At 42.1% G+C, this 20,938-nt stretch overlaps 1 protein-coding gene across 3 annotated transcripts in view; it reads right to left on the bottom strand.

The window, feature by feature from the left end:
* The window catches only part of Sesn (Sestrin), a 92,557-nt gene that overhangs the window by 29,145 nt on the left and 42,474 nt on the right, over window positions 1-20,938 (bottom strand). Inside the window, exon 1 of one of the 3 annotated variants that reach the window (XM_067152578.2) lies at window positions 1,002-1,383. The exons of the other annotated variants lie outside the window; for them this stretch is intronic. Coding sequence (XP_067008679.2) covers window positions 1,002-1,022 — 21 coding nt within the window. The 5' untranslated portion in view covers window positions 1,023-1,383. Of the gene's footprint in view, window positions 1-1,001; window positions 1,384-20,938 lie in introns of those variants that run through there. 3 annotated transcript variants of the gene reach the window in all.

Below are 20,938 nucleotides of genomic sequence, written 5' to 3' on the forward strand. Positions count from 1 at the left end.
CAATGAGATGACGCAAAATAATAGCAAATTACAAAGTTCTCGCACGAACTGTTTCTAAAAGCACATCACTCAGAACAATATCTCCAACAAAAAAAAGGAATTAAGTTTGATCCATAAATTATAAGACATTAAAACAGCCTAGCAGCTAAACAAAGTCATCCAAGTAGCACGGAAGTTGACCGTGCATTTCCTCGCCAATATCCTGACGCGACCATTTCATGTACATCAGCAATTCGAACCTGTGTGAGAAATGTAAGACATACATGAGTACCGTGAGAACACGAGCCAATAAGCCAAACGGTATAGAAAACTAGGCCGACAGACCATATCTAAAGCCGGCCGGCCATCATTACATTATATCGAGTTCTCCTATTAATAATCATACAGTAACCATTCAAACCTAGACCATGCGTACAAAATTTAGCGAAGAAATTAATTCAGAGACAAATGAAGGGGGAGGGGAACGGAACTAAACATCACTGATACGATAGGGGCAGAACATTCCCTTAAAGAGGAATTATTGGAGAACAGAGACAAAAAACTATGACAAATTGCTCGAACACGGAATAGGTAAATTCTCAATCTCAGACTAAAAGACGTTGTACAAGATCGTTTGCTACACTTCAATAAATAGTGAGAATGTGAAAAACAGTTACACCGTTTTATTATGATTATAAGTTAATACCATATATAAGCTGGAACAAAAACATTATCAAGCAGAGATGGCGATAGAGTAAATATAGGTTTTACCAATTCTGGACCGCGGCACTCAAGTTTCTATTGAATAATACGGCATATTACGCAACTGTTAGAAAAGTACAAACTATACATGATGTAAGTATACATGAACCGGCATTCGTCGGACTTCTCTTCTCGCACAAACACGCCGGTAATTAGTAATATAATAATACAAATAATAAGCCACTGAAAATCTATTAAAATAATGACCCAAATTAATCAATCTCTACAAGATCTTATTTTCTTCCATAAAAAAAACTTACTTCTCTGCCGATCTGCCCCATTTCTTCTGGCACGGCGGCGGCACCAGCTTCGGCCCCAACCGGGTCGGAGTTCTTGTTGGCGACTGGAATCTTGGCGTTGTTCCTCGACGTCGAACCGGCGTTGATATCCTACACGAACACTAAAACTAGCTACAGGACACGTCCGCCGGCTCGATCCGTTTACTTCAGACGTACCAAGAGTCCTACTTTCTATCATTACACAGTGACCGCGTACGCGTTGCGCCTATCTCCACTTATTTCAGAGAAAACACTGCACAACTGGACATCAGCTGATGCAATAATTTCCACTCTCACGCACTCATTGTAACACACTTCCTTTCTCGCCTAAGACTCCAACCCAACTGACAGAACAAAGAGACTCTCGAGCTCTCATCTGTTTGGAGGTCGCGTGGGGAACAGGCTTGGGCTGGAAGTGGGGAGAGTTCAGGCACGTGATTGGTCCGTGAAGTAACCATACAGCGGGTTGCATCAGCTCATGGTAGGAGAGGTACACCTAGCAACACGAAAGCTTGTGTTCTGTCTTTCTCTTACTGCCGTCAACTATAAATTGGGCCCTGTTTTTCTTCCTGTAGGCTTACCATTGTTGAAACTTAACTACCGCCTACGGCCGTTTTAATGCCATTTCACGTAACTGGACGACCGGCTTCTCCAACTAGTATCTCGCTAAGAAAACTTATTTCCCCAACTAATTAGCTGTTGCATTCATTCTTGTCATTCACGGACAAAGGACATCGTATAGTTCAGTCTCATTATTATGTTTACTCTGTCCACAATATGCATCTAATGGATGTGTTATCGTGGTGTCTATACACGTTGTCGGTGGCGTACGCAGAATTTCGTCAAAGAGGGGTTCATTCTTAAGACTGATTATGCAAAAGCATATACCTGTATTTTAGTTGCGTTTCCTATACTACTATGTAGGTCTTAAACAGTTGTGCCTGTAATGTTGAAGTTTATTATTATTATTATTATTATTATTATTATTATTATTATTATTATTATTACTATTAATAAACAGGCGACTAAAAGGCGGGCCTGCGTACGCCACTGCATGCTGCATTGTTTCGGTCATCGGTCCACATATAATTAATAACTGTACGTCCCACTATTTACTTTCGTTTTCTTCTGAGGGTGAGGGCTGTAAAATCCACGGTATCCCCTGCATGTCGTAAGGGCCGACTAAAAGGTGGTGGTGTGGGGGTGGGGGGAGGAGGCTCTCAACTTGGTTACCTCTTGTTCTATTCTCGACGCAGGATGTGCCAGGTAAGGCTATTACTAACATTTCTCGTACAAAGTTGGAAACACTTTCATTTTATTTTTCTGATACCTTCATTTTTGGAAGGGTCGGACCTATTCCTTTTCGGCTTCTGAATAGTGTTAAGAGAGGAATGTTGCCCCGTTGTATTTCCTCTTAAAACAATAATCACCACCACCACAACTACTTTTATGGTTTTCCGAGACGCAGAAATATCGGAATTTTGTCCCGCAGGAATTCACTTACTTGCTAGTACATCTACCGACATGATGCTGGCGTGGAAATTTTGAATAACAAGGACTTGATATTTATTTATTTTTTGTTTTCTAAGAATCCCTGCGATTCAAACTACGGTGGACTTGGTGAGAAGCTAGTTGACAGTGACATCTCCCTGCTTTCTTTGTTACTTCTAACTGGATTCACCTCCAATAACACTTGTATACTTGTCCCGGATGTATAATTTCTATGTGGTTTACCATCGCACTAACACATAAAAGGTTTTCGGCCTCGCAAGGATGGAAAAGGGCTAAGACTGGCAAAGTAATGGCCGTGGTTTTAATAAGGTACAGCCTCAGCATTTGCCTTGAGGCCTTCAGGGCTGCCAACAGTGAAATTTGAACATATCAACTTCCGTATGCAAGCTCACAGCTAAGCGACCCCAACCGCAAAGCAACCCGGCCAGCGTCCCGAGTCTGATTCTACAACTTCCGGTGAATGACTCCGGGATAAACCGATCAGTTTAACTCCCGAGTACTCTCGCGGCTCGCGCCTTGCCACAAGTTATTTAACTTGCGTATTCCTTATTTTAAACAGAAGACAAGGAACATGCGGGTAAGTTGTTTTCTTATCCTATATCCGATACGTATCAAATGAGGTCAGCATGAATAACAGGTCTCATGCCGAAGTCCCATGCAGTGTAGGTGATATTGATTTATCTGCAAGGCGCTCGAGATTGGATGGCTGCTAACCACTGAGGAGATGCGAAAATGTGAAAGCAACTCACTGTCCACTGCGAGTACGATAATTTGAATCCCACCCGCTGCTGTCCCCCTCACAAGGGAACTATTTGGTTTGGACCACACAGATTTCAATAAAACTTGTGTTAATGACCAAATTAATTATGTCCTATACGCAATGATAAAATAATTAGAGCTGTCGATTTAATCGATTAATCGAACCGATTAATCTAAAAATCCGATAAACCGATCAATGTGCTTTAGTCGATTAATCGCACCGATTAAAATAGTAGTGTAGTAAAGGAAAAATTACTGTTATTTTGTTGTGGCATAAAACCTACGTATTGTATTGTTATTTGCCATTTGGTGTGCTAGCCTCAGCTATTGTATGATGGACTGGTCATTAAAGTAAGCTGATGTTCATATCTTTCTTTCATACTATTGTAGTATATTTGCGGATCTTTACAAAACACAGTTAAGTGGCACAATGGAAGGATGTGGGGAAGGTACTTGAAGCGACTATCATTAAGAAATTTCCAGGAATTTCCAGGTAATGTGCGAATGGGCAGATACCAATCGCCAGAAGGACAGTAGAAAATGTGACAACCTATCTTCTGTGTCGGTGCGACGTAAAGCAAAAAATAAATAAATAAATAAATAAATAAAAAATGCACAGAACAGTTTGAAGATGTATATCGTGAATGGTAGTTGGAGAACAAAGTTGTCACTGTTTCCACTGACAATGCAAGAAATATCGTTCTAGGAGCTGAGAGAGCAAAGTAAGAATTAAGTTTAAATAAAGCTTTCAAGAATGTGGGAACCCGATTAAAATTCGATTAATCGATTAAAGACATTCGGTTAACCGATCAAAATTTTTAATCGATCGACAGCTCTAGTAATAATCGTTTTGCCGTAAAATCGACGGTAGTGCTATAATTCATTACTGGACGTGTCGGAGCAGTTAGCTGATTATGACCTTGCAAATACAGAGTGTTCCCAAACACGTAATAACAATAATGTTATTTGCTTTACGTCCCAGTAACTACTCTTACGGTTTTTGGAGACGCCGAGGTACCGGAATTTTGTCCAGCAGGAGTTCCTTTTACGTGCCAGTAAATCTACCGACACGAGGCTGACGTATTTGAGCACCTTCAAATACCACTGGACTGAGCCAGGATCGAACCTGCCAAGCTGGGCTCAAAAGGCCAGCGCCTCAACCGTCTGAGCCACTCAGCCCGGCCCCAAACACGTGGGAAGTAATGTGGGCGAGTAATACACCCCCAAAACAACACAAGAAGTCCCTATGAACGTATGTCCTGCGATTGATCGCTTATAGGTACAGACTTTACAACTTTGTATGAGGGCAGTAGCGTCTGGTACTTATTCTATTATATTGGTGGTGCTAGCAAATTCAAAATTTGTAAACACATCTTTCAAACAGTGCGCATTTACGTATGCTATAAAATCACATAGCCGGCCCCGTGGTGTAGGGGTAGCGTGCCTGCCTCTTACCCGGAGGCCCCGGGTTCGATTCCCGGCCAGGTCAGGGATTTTTTACCTGGACCTGAGGACTGGTTCGAGGTCCACTCAGCCTACGTGATTAGAATTGAGGAGCTATCTGACGGTGAGATGGCGGCCCCGGTCTAGAAAGCCAAGAATAACGGCCGAGAGGATGCGTCGTGCTGACCACACGACACCTCGTAATCTGCAGGCCTTCGGGCTGAGCAGCGGTCGCTTAGTAGGCCAAGGCCCTTCAAGGGCTGTAGTGCCATGGGGTTTGGTTTTGGTTTGGTTTTATAAAATCACATACATTTATAAATTGAGAAACTAATGTAGATATTTACTTTAATCCATATGCATTTTTCTTAAAATTCAGTTTTAGAAATTACTGAATAAATTAACAACCTCTCAGATTTTTTTTTTTTTTTTTTTTGCTATTTTCTTTACGTCGCACCGACACAGATAGGTCTTATGGCGACGATGGGACAGGAAAGGCCTAGGAATGGGAAGGAAGCGGCCGTGGCCTTAATTAAGGTACAGCCCAAACATTTGCCTGGTGTGAAAATGAGAAACCACGAAAAACCATCTTCAGGGCTGCCGACAGTGAGGTTCGAACCCACTATCTCCCGGATGCGAGCTCACAGCTGCGCGCTCCTAACCACACGGCCAACTCGCCCGGTTTCTCAGAAGAAAAAAAAATGAACACAAAAGTATCTGTTTCAAACTTGAAACGAAACCTTCAAATGAACTAATAAGAACGGTGCCTCACATAGGAAGAAATAACCATTGGATTAGCCAATGTGAACATGAGCGCGCTCATAAACACTTGGTCACAATTTCAGTTGCCGTGAAGTTGAAATTTACAAAATGCCTTACCTTCAATTTCAAAGCTACTTTACACACATATAGTACATTTGGAAGGAATATCCGCTGCGCTCTATTTGATTACACAGAAAAATAATTTTAAGACGCTATTCAGAATAATGCCTTTGCTGGCAGGACCTAGTGTTTACAGTGCACTATGTCTTCTGGTATAGGCTAGAGCAATTTTGTTACTTTCATAGATCTGTCTCTGTCTTATCCTTGGCTTTGACAATATGAAAGTGACTGAGGTATGAGCGATGCTAGTAATGCCAATCCTTATGCGGCCAGTCCCTGCTATGAATGGTGTGAAAATGTTGCTCATAGGGTCGGTTGGTGTATGCATTTCAGTGGGCTTGGCAGACTGATATGTAATAGCAACTCTGGCTCGGTGAGGAAAGCAACGGGAAACTACCTCACTCCTCATTTCCCTAGTACGCCTCTTCAGTGATGCCTAGGCCATCTATAACAGCTGATGGCAGAGCTGTTGAGGATCCCACCAGCGGAATCGCTGACCGACTGAACATACATACATACATACATACATACATACATACATACATACATACATACATACATACATACATACATACATACATACGTATTCAGAATAAGTTAGCGATTTTTATATTTTGTACTTGCGTTGTGGTAAGTAAAGGTAACTGTATCACCAACTTACATTAATGAATGAGAACAAAATGCATTGCTAAAATCCTAGATTGCTACATCACAAATAGAGAAAGATTTATTTCTGTCGCTAATACGAGTTTTAAAGAGAGGTTGCTGCGTATCTCTGTTTTTAACAGGAGAGACCTAAGAACACTCCTTCGTTAGAAGATATAATAGTCATTCGATATAGTGACAAAATCGCTATATTGGTAACGCTGGGTGTTCTCTACTTGACTACTTTGTGCTAGCCATACACTGAAGCGTTACATCACGCAGCCACTGGGCACTCCTGGAGTACTTAACAGCACATAGAAACCCAAGCCAAACAATCTTCTGTATAGTGTCTTATGTTCGGAAGCGGTGAGATCTAGCGCACATACTGAAACAAGTGCCGCCAGGGCGCATGTCAGTTTGCGCACATGTTCAAATGAAGGCAGAATAACTCTGCATACGTTTCCTTGAAATTTAATATAAACTGCTCTCTGGAGGAAAATAGCCTATCTCATATTCTTTCTTTATTACATTGGTGGTGCCATGGCACACTGTTCTGACTGGAGCTTGACGGCAGTATAGTCCGCGCACCTTTTACTGATATTACTTTGTACGGGGGTTAGGAGTAAGGAGGGAGCTCTCCCGGTTCCGCTTATACTGCCAACCGAATGGATTTGAAATCTGAATTGAATCGATAATATGATCGATCGATATGAATTTTCTATACAGTTATTATCCTATGCCAACAACTGTGTCCCACACACATTATATAACATTATTTAACATTATATAACATTTCTCGAACCGAATCTTGTTCCCAGCATAAATTCTATAATTTGGCTTTGCTGTATAAACAGCAACAGTACTAGTACGTAAAGTGTACGCCAGATGTCGCACAACGATTCATAGTTTGTGTTTCAAAGGTTGCCAATACGAATCTCGAAGATACCCGATGTCGACCTATTCAGCACTAGGGTGTCCATGTATCGCTAAAAGGTGCGCGCACGGTAGTGCTGTCTGTACGTACAGAGCGAATTACTGTAGGCCGTGATCGTTAAGGCGTCGAAGTCTGAACGGTCTGACACCGTGGTTAGCCGGTTCGAGTCCCGTTGGTCAGAATATTGGCCGGCAGGGTAGGGGAGGTGGTGGTATATAATTTCTAATCACTAGGTTGTGTGCCAAAAATATGTGTTAAATTACAAACCTCTCCGCAGTGCTCATATGGAGTGAGGGCATATGATGCTGTGGATAGTGATTCGTCCGTCGGATGGGGACGTTAAGCCTTAAGCAGGTCCCTTGGTGCTATTCGACAGGAGTAGGCTATATGCCGGCATCAGGCTTCATTCTCTTCCTTCCTACCGTACCGTAAGGTACACCCGCCCCGTTCATTTAAATGAAGCGCCTTGGAGAATGCCATCTAAAATCTAAAACTCGCAACAACTGATACAAGAAGTTCGGACATTTTCCTACAGATGTCTCTACTATAAACTTATGTTATGCCCTCTGGTGTGAAGACTGACTATTAAAATTTCTATTTAGTAATATAATTTAGTAGTAATTTATTCTTATGAGTAAAGTAATTTTGTATTCTAAGGTTTCCTAAACTGAATTGATTATTGTTTTTGTGTGTACATGTGTTGAAGTTTACAACACTTCTATCTCTTCCCGCCAACTTAAGATGTTGGCCAACAGAAAATTTTGCATATTTATTTTTCATCCAGTCAAAGGTTTCTGGTATTTATTTAATTACCCAATAAGATTTGCGGGGTGTGTTGGGCCTTAGCCCAGAGCTTTCTGGAACTTTCCCCTTGGGTATAAAAGCTGGCACATTTTCAGGCCAGGTTTTCTTAGTGATCGTTCCAGTCTACAGAGGCAGAAGCGGAGGCGCCTCGTCCATCTTCGAGAAGTCCACCTGCTCAAGGTAATGGCAGTCCTGGTTTAACTAATTGATAGTCTTTGAAAGCTAGCTCGAGGGGAAGGTTTTCAATCTTTAATAATGTAACCTTCATTTTCTAAAATGTAAATTTCAAATTTTAAAGGTAAATTTCAAACTAGTTGAAAGACCTTATCTGAAATTAGGGAATAGAGAGTGAGCTACCTTCTAGTGTTCCCTCTCAACTTGATTTTGAGGTGACTATGATTTTGTAACCTTCAGTTTGTAATCTTTGTAACTTAAATATTTTCTCCATCGAGTCACCTCAGTAGTATAGGCTTAGCTTCTGTAACTTCGGGCTATAAGCCCAAATAGGGTTTTAAGGTCTTCTTTTCAATTTTCAAGAAGTGCATGTGTCCGCCTTCTTTCCATTTTGGTTTTTGGGCCAGTTATCTAACCCTTTGTTTTTATCGAAGGCCTTGTAGAATAGGTACGTGCCCCCCTGTTACAATCAATGTCATTCCTTCTAATGTTGAATACTGTTGGGCATCCAAGACAGTGAATAATGTTGGAATTTGTAAAATGTAGGTTGTGCCTTTGATAGGCCTGGACATTTCTGGAAATAGGTTCCTAAGTGTAAATTTTATAGAGCACAGATGCTCTTTCTGTTAATTTAAAGGTGTTAATGTAAAGGTCGAATGGTGCCTTTGGAAGGCTGGAATGATGTTATGTTTGGAGCATAGTCTCCTAGATAATTTTGTGGAGCAAAGGTTCTCTTGTCATTTATTACTTGTATATCTTATTGTTGTAGGCCTACATGAAATCTTGTTTTCGCTTAACGAATTGTTTGTTAAAATTGAACATCTGAAAAGAAACCAACAGATAGCAAAGAAAGAAATATAGCTCTACTTTTGAAGTTTTAAATTAATCTTCTGATTGTCTTATCGACACATTCATGCCCGCACTTTCTTTCATCTCTGTCCACCACGGAATTCCCGTAAGACTACTATCATATATCACGTCATTCAGTTCATCTCATTGACTCCTCTGATCAGGTTGACGTCAGGAAGGGCATCCGGTCATGAAAACCGCCACGACAGATTCATCTCACCTCATACCCGACCCTGCTGGCTAGTAGCCTGCTGTTGAGTTGTTGCTGTTTTGTGGACTCTGTTTAGTTGTCATTGTTAAGCTGTGTCCTTGTATAAAGCGGCCAAGTGAGTTGCTGTGTTGGCTGTGTGAATTACTGGACTTCCTCTGGAGTCGAACCAAGGAACAGTCATCGTGTGTTGTGGGGATCAGCAGCCCTGTTTTCAAATCTCTGCATGCACCTGAACGAGGCGAAGGAGCGGAGCGTGCGAAAGTGAAAGGTACACAGCCAATACGGATTATCGCCCATCGAGGTAGACCACTTGCTGACCGCCCGCTGTCAAGAGGACAGAGACGTGTAGCCTAAATAAAGAGCAATTAGTGGAGTCCGGTCATTCGTGGTTGAACAGAATTGTGTGTGTGTATATATACAAAAAACTATGTGTGTGTATTAATTTAGGCCATCCTAGAACTAAATTAGAGCGATAAAACATTGTTTTATTCTCAATACTATGGTAAATACGGTATTCATCTTCTTGACATTTTCCCAATTTCTCTGAAGTCGGACATTTGCGTGGATTTGTCCCATTTTTACTGCGGGATGCCCTTCCTGACGTCGACCTTACGGTAAGAGATGTATTCTCTTTTGAGTGTTTCTATTGTGGTTGGTAGTGCAGTGTGTTGTGAATAGATGGATATACCTACGAGTTTATACAGTAAGATGAAGAGCAACATCCAGTCCGCGAGCCAGAGGAAATTGCCATACGCAGTTAAAAATCTCCGACCCGGCTGGGGATCGAACCCATGACCCCCAGAATCGAAGGCCATGACAATTATAATTCAGACACGGAGCCGAAGATAGATAATGAAGCTCAACATTGCACCAGTCTTCGTGCATTTTCCGAAAAAAAAAAATGTTTCATTGAAAGACTTCAATGTCCTGATGCATTTGTATAAATATGTACGTGATGGCGTTGTAAATACAATGTTAAGTTAGAAGTAAGCCACTGTACCACTCAACCTACTCTAAAGAGCAGTATTACGGCATTGCATTGGGGATATTTAAGTTATCTGCGAATGCGTATGCGTATGCGATTGCTTTGTAATTAACGTGTTACACTCAATTTAATGGGACATTTTATTTATATTTTGTGAAACTTGTGTTAATTACTGAGTAACACCATATGTTACGCTACTTGTAATGGAATATCATAAGTTTTAGGCCCTATTGTGTCATTTTTATATGGATTCCTATGCGGTTCTTTGTAATTAAGTTACACTACTCGAAGGTAATCTTAAATTTTCATGTTTTTTGTATTTTTCATTTATTTTTTGTTCTATTCATTCGATAACATGTACGTATTGGTTTGATAGGCTTCTTCTTCTTCTTCTTCTTCTTCTTCTTCTTCCTTTACTTAGCGTTCTGTTAGGCTATATTTTCTTATTTTGTGTTCATATTATGTTATTGCCAACGGCCGTAGCCGTGTTGAAACACCGGATCCCGTGAGATCTCCGAAGTTAAGCAACATTGGGCGTGGTCAGGAATTGGATGGGTTGCCACGCGCTGTTGGTGGGGGGTAAGGGAATGGAGGAGCGGAAAGGAACTGGCCACCCTACCGCACGTAAACTCCGGCTCAGGAATACCTCTGCGGAGGTTCGGACCTGCCTTCGGGCAGAATAACCCTTACCTTACCTTATGTTATTGTTGTTGTTGGTATTTTTTGTTTTCGTTTAATTTCGTAGCTGTGCTATTGTAACCAAGGATTGACACCGGGATATCTCCCAATTTCAGTGCAGTTGTTAATAATAAAAACAACATCTACTACTAACCACCACCCAGCTGTCGGTTCAACATCTTGTTACAACACAACTGCTAGGCTCAAAGAGGTCATTTTTTTCACTTTACTTTGATATTAAAATAGAAAATACTGTTCACAACTCTTTAACACTTGCACTTGCACTTTAACACCAAGCATCCGTGCTTCTGGTCAGGCACAGCAAACACAGTAAACACAGATATCGTTCATCAGTGATATCACACACTCCATTCCCTGCTTCAAACAGGAAACACAAATTTTGTTTCGTAATTAGAAGAACTTGATAATTTAGATATAGTTATACAATCAGATAACATACAACTTAATGACAGTATCTTATCAGATCGTGCTGCAATATGGCGTCGCTAGCATCGACAAACACACTATCTTTTCATTTTATCTCATAGCGTGATTTTAACCAGGGCGTATTCTTGACATTATTGAGGTTTAGTCAGGAACGTAGCCACAAATTTCAATATTTAACAATATTTAATAACAATGAACGATATCGAGGCACTTATCTTCAGTCTTAAAATGTCATGTCTTAAAAACTAAAATGTGTATCTCCTTTTATAATTTAATATCGAGCCTTCAGCAGAGTATTGAATTTTTGAAGTACGTATTGCAAAAATAGTACTTTTTGGCTATCGTTCAGAGAAGACAGAACATTCTGTCGTAAGTTGTTCATCACAAATCCCCGGTCCCGATAAAGAAAGTAATTTCGTTTCCTCCTACATGACTACTAATAACGCTTTCATAAAACAACGAATAAAGATTGTGCGTGTTGTAATTAATACTCGTCATTTACCAACTTCTCTCCTTATATGGAACTATTCTGATATATTTCTTCAGCATGGTTCAGTAGAATTTGGTTAATTCAAGAACTCTATAAATCGAACCGAACACAATTCCTATGTTTTAGTGGTAAAATAAGAGCATCCGTGGCTCAGACGGCAGCGCGTCGGCGTCTCACCGCTGGATACCGTGGTACAAATCCCGGTCACTCCATGGAAGATTTGTGCTGGACAAAGCGGAGGCGGGACGGGTTTTTCTCCGGGTACTCCGGTTTTCCCTGTCATCTTTCATTCCAGCAACACTCTCCATTCTCATTTCATAGCATCTATCAGTTATTAATAAATCACTTTAAGAGTGGCGTCCCCATCGTACTAATAGCCTATATATGATTCACTTATTACATCCCTGACCCGGTCAATGACTAGAACACAGGTTGTAGGTTTTCATTTTTCAGTGGTAAAATAGAACGCTTAGGTACTTCACATTTTTAAATAAAAACTTGAGTTAATTCTAAGTTTCAACGACGACTCGTTCAAAAAAAACCGCTCCAAATACTAAGAAAGTAAGTAAAGTTAAGTATATTGATGTATTTTAGAGTGAGGAGGAGCATAAACGGAACCCCTTCTGTATGAAAAAGAACCTTTTTTTTTTTGTTTTTTGCTATTTGTTTTACGTCGCACCGACACAGATAGGTCTTATGGCGACGATGGGATAGGAAAGGCCTAGGAATGGGAAGGAAGCGGCCGTGGCCTTAATTAAGGAACAGCCCCAGCATTTGCCTGGTGTGAAAACGGGAAACCACGGAAAACCATCTTCAGGGCTGCCGACAGTGGGGTTCGAACCCACTATCTCCCGGATGCAAGCTCATAGCTGCGCGCTCCTAACCACATGGCCAACTCGCCCGGTGAAAATGAACTGGAAGCATGCAATTTTGGCTTCAAGGAGCCTCTGCATGACTTTCTTACGTCGCACAGACACAGATATGTCTTATGGCGACGACGGGATAGGAAACAGCTAGGGATGGGAAGGAAGCGACCGTGGTACAGCTCCACAATATTCCTGGTGTGAAAATGGGAAACAACAAAAAACCTATTTCCGGGCTGCCGACAGTGAGTTCGAACCCATTAACTCCCACATGCAAACTAATAGCTATGTGACCCAAATCACACAGCCACTTGCTCGGCGCATGACATACGTATTAAGCAGAAAGCTATTCGGCAAGTGATTTGAAAGGATGTTCGCTTATTAATCATGCGGAGATAGTCCAGCTCCTTGGCTGAATGGTCAGGCCTTAGGTTCAGAGGGTTTAGAGTTCGTTTCCCGATCCAGGATTTTAATCGCGTATGGTTATTTTCTCTGACTCGTAGACTGGTTATGTTATACTTTTGTCCCAACACACTCATATCCACACAACCACACACACTACCTACCACCAAAGAAACACGCAATAAAGAATATATTTAACCATGTAGGGATGGCGTCAGGAAGTGAATCTGCGCGTAAAACTGGGCCAAGACAATAACATACACATTCACAGGTAACTTAACTTACACATTCCCAATACCGTAACACTACTCTTTACAGTAGACCGAGAGGTACAGTGGCTTACTTCTGAGGTTGAATCAAACCCACAACTTTCCGTATACACCAAGCACACGGTTACCGCCTCGGCTAGAAAGCACCGACATTTACTTCTTCTTCTTCTTCTTCTTCTTCTTCTTCTGTTTACCCTCCAGGGTTGGTTTTCCCTCGGACTCAGAGAGGGATCCTACCTCTACAGCCTCAGGGGCAGTGTCCTGGAGCTTCAGACTTTCGGCCCGGGATAAAACTGGGGAGGAGGGCCAGTACCTCGCCCAGGCTGCCTCACCTGCTATGCTGAACAGGGGCCTTGTGGGGATGGGAGGATTGGAAGGGATGGGCAAGGAACGGGGAAGGAAGCGGCCGTGGCCTTAAGTTAGGTACCATCCCGGCATTTGCCTGGAGGAGAAGTGAGAAACCACGGAAAACCCCTTCCAGGATGGCTGAGGTCGGATACGAACCCGTCTCTACTCAGTTGACCTTACGAGGCTGAGTGGACCCCGTTCCAGCCCTCGTACCACTTTTCAAATTTCATGGCAGAGCCGGGAATCGAACCCGGACCTCTGGGGGTGGCAGCTAATCACACTAACCACTACACCACAGAGTCGGACACCGACATTTACTACAGTATGCATCTTTCCAAATAATAATAATAATAATAATAATAATAATAATAATAATAATAATAATAATAATAATAAGAAGAAGAAGAAGAAGAAGAAGAAGAATAAGAAGAAGAAGAAGAAGAAGAAGAAGAAGAATAAGAATAAGAAGAAGAAGAAGAAGAAGAAGAAGAAGAATAGTTATTTTGAACTTCGGATAATTCGTAAATTTCTAGATGTTCCTTGAATTTCGAATTAAGGAACTTCATGAGTAGTTTCTTAAAAGCGCCAACATTATTTTCAAAATAAGATTCTTGATATTCGATCTTGTCATTTTTCTAACAGGGACTTCCTGCCCTGGAATTAAAAGTATATTTACTTTAAAATACCGAAACTCTTTAGGCATTTTCAATTGTGACATTATCAGACTTTCACCCCGGTGTGATTTTATGCCTCATTGATTACTTGTACGGTTGTCGGACACACCGAAGTGTCGGAATTTTCTCCGACAGAAGTTGTTGTACGTGCCGGTAAACCTACGAACACGAGGCTGACGTATCTGAGAACCTTCAAATACCACCACACTGAGCCAGGATCGAGCCCGCCTACTTGGGCTCAGAAAGCGAACGCTTCCACCGTCTGAGGCAGTTGGCCCGACAAGACGTAAAAAAATAATTAAAAACTAACGAAAGAAGTATGACTCACAGCTGGCTACATACAAGTTTCTTCTGGTTCAGATGGAACACGCAGGCGAATGCATTCCACTGTGTGGGAGCACGGCCGACTTGATGCGTCGCTCTATCTAGAGCGCAGCGAGGGATCCAGTCGGCCGTGGTGGAGCTACCAACGGTAGCTAAGAGCAAATGGGAAGACATGTTTTGACTTTGAATTAGACTTGTGAAGCGATGGCATAACGAGCTCATTCGCTGGCTATGAACAAAGCATGGCAGACTAATCGTAAGAGACATCAGGAAATTACAGACAATTCAGCAAGTTAGTAGGTCATGAAATTCTTTTTATTCATTCAGTGCATGGCTTTTAGTGCCGGGAGTGTCGGAAGTCATGTTCGGCTGGCCTGGTGCAGCTTACTGACATCCATGGGCGAGCTGTGCGTCTGAGTGTGAGATGATGGTTATGATGAGGTTGGGGGACAGTGAAACCCGGTGTCGGCACGTAGCTTTCTCCTGTCGAATAACAAGCTCAAGGCTTAACATTCTCATCCGAAGGGCAACTTACAATTGCGCCATATGCCCTCACTCGATATAAACACTGCGAAGAGATGTGGTATTTGGGACGCAATTTGGGACCTTGCAGGTCAACATTCTGCTACTTTTTTCTTTTCAATCAATGGGACTCGAACCGGCTAATCATAGAGAAACAATACCTTAACGTGCATGGTCACCAGGCGGACCAAATACAGAGTGGTGCACGAAATGAGTCACCATTTGCTTCTTAGATACATTTTCAACCGCACTAAATATCCCCTTTCGCATCTCAACGGCGTCCGGCTCCATGGCTAAATGGTTAGCGTGCTGATCTTTGGTCACAGGATCCCGGGTTTGACTCCTGGCAGGATCGGGAAATTTTACCATCATTGTTTAATTTCTCTGGCACGGGGGCTCGGTGTATGTGTCGTCTTTGTCATCATTTCATCCTCATCACGACGCGCAAGTCGCCCACGAAAGACCTGCTCCTGACGAGCCGAACATGTCCTCGGACACTCCCGGCACTAAATGCAACACGCCATTTCATTATTTCATCACAACGGCAGAAACAGAGGAGTTACGAAATGACGCGTAGTTCGCGATACCATCGCTAGGAGACTAATATTTACAACAATAGCCTACAGGAGAAGCTTTTTTTTTTTTACAAGTTGTTTTACGTCGCACAGATAGGTCTTATAACGACGATGGGACAGGGAAGTGCTAGGAGTGGGAAGGAAGCGCCTGCGGCCTTAATTAAGATACAACCAAAGCATGTGTAAAAATGGGGAACCACGGAAGGCCTTCAGTGCTGCCGACAGTGTGGTTCGAACCCACTATCTCCCGGATGCAAACTCACAGCCGCGCGCCCCTAACCGCACGGACAACTCGCCCGGTCAAGCCGATCTTAAGCCACGTACAGATTTAGCAACATCACCTCGCAAAGTCCATTTGAATTCGACCAAGAAGCAATCCGATTGGCTAACTTCAGGTCGTTTCCAACCATCCTCTATTTATTATTGGTATATACAAAAATTAAGGTCAATGAAAGACAAAGAGAATCGTCATTTACTGTGTGGAGAAATAATGAAAGAGCCACATCTGATAGAAATATGTAGGGAGACAGAATCATTTAGATCCAAATATCTAAGATTAAAATACAGGGTCTTTTTTTTAACTCGCTCCGTGTGTCAGTGGAACATGCACGGAAGGCGATAGCGCGACCGGGTGACTCATTTACCGAGAGATATATTGCTTCATGACCTGCCAAGATGATCTAATGCAGTACGGTAGCGATAGTTTAGTTTAAATCTGTGATATTGGTAGCGTGTTCAATCTGTTCGCTTTAAAATAACGTCCTTTCTGTAGGAATATTAAACTAATCATGTGTTTAACGAGTGATGTATAGAGTAGAACAGCATGTATTCGTTGTGTTGTGCTATGCGAAACAGAGTGCCGCTTTCGATTCATTCGCAAATTTCCTGGCATCCTCCTTCCCCATAGGAGTACGGTACGTAAATTAGTAAAGAAGTTCCGCACCACCGGGTCCCTTCTTAACAAGAAATCACGCAGGAGACGAACCGTTTTAACAGAGGAAAAGCTTGACGAAATAGGAGCTCTATTGGAAAGAACTCTAACAAAATCCCTGTCGCGTCTTGCCGTACAAGCTAATGTGGCATTATCTTCTGCCCACAAAGCAACAAAACTGTTAAAAGCAAAACCGTACAAACTCACCCCTGCCCAATATTTAAGAGGACCTGCCAGTTTCACTGGGGTTCGGTATTGTTACTGGTTGCTTCAGTCAGTTCACAATGGGTATGTTGACCCAGAACTTTTATCTTATAGTGATGAAGCATGGCTAGACTTAAGTGGCTATAGAAATAGTCAAAGCAATCGCTACTGGTGTGCAGAAAATCCCCACCAGCTGCATGTCCGTCCACTTCATGATGTAAAGATAGGAGTTTGGTGTTCAATAAGTGCTCGCAGAATTATAGGGCCTATATTTTTCCGTGAAACAATAAATGCTGATCGATATATAGACCTCATTCTCAGACCATTCAAGAGCGGCCGGAAGAAGAAAGGAGTAATGGTTACTTCATGCAAGGTAATGAGACGGCACACACTGCTAATCGGTGTACGCAGGTAATACGGGAAGTTTTCGAAGATCGCGTGGTTAATTATCCCCCTAGATCTCCTGATTTAAATCCCTGTGATTATTACCTGTGGGGGATGCTGAAGGGAAAAGTGAATGTGAACAACCCGTACACAAGTTATTTCGAACATCACACGGGCTGAGATTTGCCGAGTGTCTGCAAACCTATTTACGAGATGTCAGGCGTGTTTGACAGCTCTGGGACATTTTGAACACCAAATGTAATGCCAGGTAGGTTTTAGACTAATAGTTTCACTAGAAATGGATTTCTATAAGTGTGAATTGCCGTGAGTAATGGGGAGGAAAAGCGTGCATTATACCGGCTAGCGACGGAGTGTCATCGCGCCAGCCGGGCCGTTCTCGGAGTAGCCCTGCGGAATGAGCTAAAAAAAAAAAAAAAAATACCCTGAAGAAAGAGAGAAAGAATTCCACATGGGCTTTGCGAGGCGGTGTTGCTAAATCTTCACGTGTTTCAAGACAGGCCTGAGAGCCTTGCCGAAAAATCAGCATCAAACACGCCGTCGTGGGTTTCAGCCCATGTCACGGCGCGATCCTGTCAGTTCGGAGCTCCGTATTCAAATCCCTCCCCTGGCGAAATTTTTCTCCGATTAGTGCTCCCAAGTCGATCTTACGCCACGTGCAGATTTCGCAACACCGCCTCGCAAAGCCCCTTTAAATTTGCCCGAGAAGTGATCTGATTGGCTAAGTTCAGCATCTGATAAAATGACAACGGCGCGCGAGATATCGAATTACTTTTCCAAATTATTTATCAGTATGGCCAACCCTATGACGCTCATATGACGTTGTTTACGACCACCCTGTAAGCAAATCGTCGCCATGGCCACCTAATTACAGAAATATATGTATTTATTGAGCCTTTGTGTCATTATTTTGCCATTTTCAGCCATTAATTTTATAATTCCTTTTTAAGTAATTTTATTTTGTTATGCTTTATTATATAGTCATTTTTATGTATTTATTTTTACTTGCACTTATGACTACCAGCACACTGGAAGCATCCCTTCGGTAGCGTATTTCCTGATTGAGGCCCGAAAGCTCCCAGCCGGCTTGACGGCATGTTACGGTCTCTCCTTGTATTAAGCTCTTCGTCTGGTATCTCCTCAGATTTTCTGCAGGCGAAACGCGAAGGTTCATCTTTTAGCCGGACCCCGGATATACTAGAACTTCATCCTCGGATATTTGAAAGCAGATTTGTCGTTATTAGGGGAGTGTTGAGAGAGTGTCGTCCTTCAGGAATGATGGAGTGTTGAGTTGATACGTGAGTTGGTGCTGCGTTATCAAGCGATATGTGTTGAGTAGTTCACTGTGTGGAACAGTCACGTGAGTAGGTTGTGCAAATCATCATCGACCTTGTCTGGAGTCGAGCCAAGTGAACAGCAGTCATGTGTTGTCAATAGACATGTATTCGAACCTTACTACAGGGAACTGCTGGGCGAAGTGACCGGTGCGTTTGAAGCGAAATGGAAGGTGAGACCTGTCAATCAAGATTACGGAAGGATCAAGCGTTCCAGATAAATACCAGTCAGCCAGAGACAAGCTGTGAGGACAAGAGGCTTTTGTAAATAGCCACTAATTAGTGAAGAGCCGGGCTGAGTGGCTCAGACGGTTGAGGCGCTGGCCTTCTGACCCCAACTTGGCAGGTTCGATCCTGGCTCAGTCCGGTGGTATTTGAAGGTGCTCAAATACGACAGCCTCGTGTCGGTAGATTTACTGGCACGTAAAAACTCCTGCGGGACTAAATTCTGGCACCTTGGCGTCTCCGAAAACCGTAAAAGAGTAGTTAGTGGGACGTAAAACCAAATAATATTATTATTAATTAGTGAAGTGTTGTCATCCATCGTCAGGGATAATTGTGTGTGTGTGTTTACTAACTGGGTCATCATAGGTTAAATTAGTGCAATAAAACCGTCAGTGTTATTTGTAACATTACCTTGCATAATCAACATACCTGGGTATCACTAGAGCTGTGAACAATAAAACATGAGGTATTTCAGAACACAATTCGAAGCTCTTCAATGTTGAAGAACGTGCTGACACACAATCGACGTCTTTAAGTATTCGAGAACCTATAAATCATCGCCGTCATCTACTGTAACGTGGAATGAGGTAAATAATTCAATATATACAGATGCACATTATGACATTATGTTCCCGTCCGATAACACGTTTAATTAGCCAAGAGCGAACTTATCTTTCTTTTCCGATATTTTCCACTAAGGTATAGTACGCCCTAACAAAGACAGCATATTTCTCTTATTATTATTCTTTTTTCAGCTTTACCCACACCTGTGGAGCCGCGGGTGCGAACTGTGTCGCCCAAGTGGATTTGGCCCTGTTTTACGGCCGGGTGCCCTTCTTGACCTCAATCCCATGCGGAGGGATGTAATCACTACTGCGTGTTTCTGTGGTGGCTGGTATTGTGGTGTGTTGTGTGAATATGAAAAGTAGAGTGTTGGGGACGAACACAAACACAAACACCCATTCCCCAAGCCAGAAGAATTAATCAAACGTGATTAAAATCCCCGACCCAGCTGAATATCGAACCCGGGACCCTCTGAACTGAAGACCTCAACAATGACCATTCAGTCAAAGAAACAAAGACAAAATACTAACGATCGTTTATTTTTCTTGTAAGAAGAACTGCACGTCAAAGGAAAATACATCATCGTTTAAAATGCGTCAGTAGTAATAGTGCAGGCGATGATGGCGATCTATGGCTGTTTCAGTTCTGTGGCGTAAACACTAAATGTGCCATCACGGATCTTTTACATTCCAACATCGTACGACACCGAGTGCTGAAAGGACTTTTATCCGCCCTTAAAAATCCGACTACCTCAGCCAGATTTGAACCCCCAGACTATGGATCCTGAGGCCTAACCTCTACCACTGATCCATGGAGTGAGCTATCATTTAGCGATACAGTATTTTTGCATCGTATTCACTACATCACAAATGTGGGAAACGTAGGCCTACATATTAATTATTTTGAAATAAATAATTCCCTTGATATTCTTGGATCATTTTTGTTGTTGCTAATTTTAAGTAATTTGGGGGATTTGTAGTTATTTTATGGATCTATTTTGACATTAATTAGGTCTTCAAAATCCGAATCCTGTTAATCATGCACTCAGTACATGTAAACAAAGGATGAAGTGAAATATGACTGAGTATTAGATTTTAAAAGCCTATTTACTCATATAGGGTGGTACCTCAAACGCGTGGCCGACTTTATTTTCAAAGAAGATATTAAGAAAAGTGAGAATGAATACTGACATTTCATTAAATAGTCCAGCCCTGGTAAATCTGGACAAGACTTTGAACACACAGGTCGACACAATGTAACCCTTCAGGAGGGTTGCTTAATCCTTTCATCATGCGCAACTGCTAGCAGCATATTGATCACTAGCGTTGCACAACACGCATTTGCAGTTCATACAGTCAAGGGCACACTCAAGATGCTAAATATACAGTATCATATGACATGTTTTGGAGTAAAGATTCAAGACTGATGCAATCACTGCAATTTAATATGGTCAAAATATCCGTATACTTTAC

This window comes from Anabrus simplex, chromosome 8 (genome assembly GCF_040414725.1).
Source record: "Anabrus simplex isolate iqAnaSimp1 chromosome 8, ASM4041472v1, whole genome shotgun sequence".
NCBI lineage: Eukaryota > Metazoa > Arthropoda > Insecta > Orthoptera > Tettigoniidae > Anabrus > Anabrus simplex.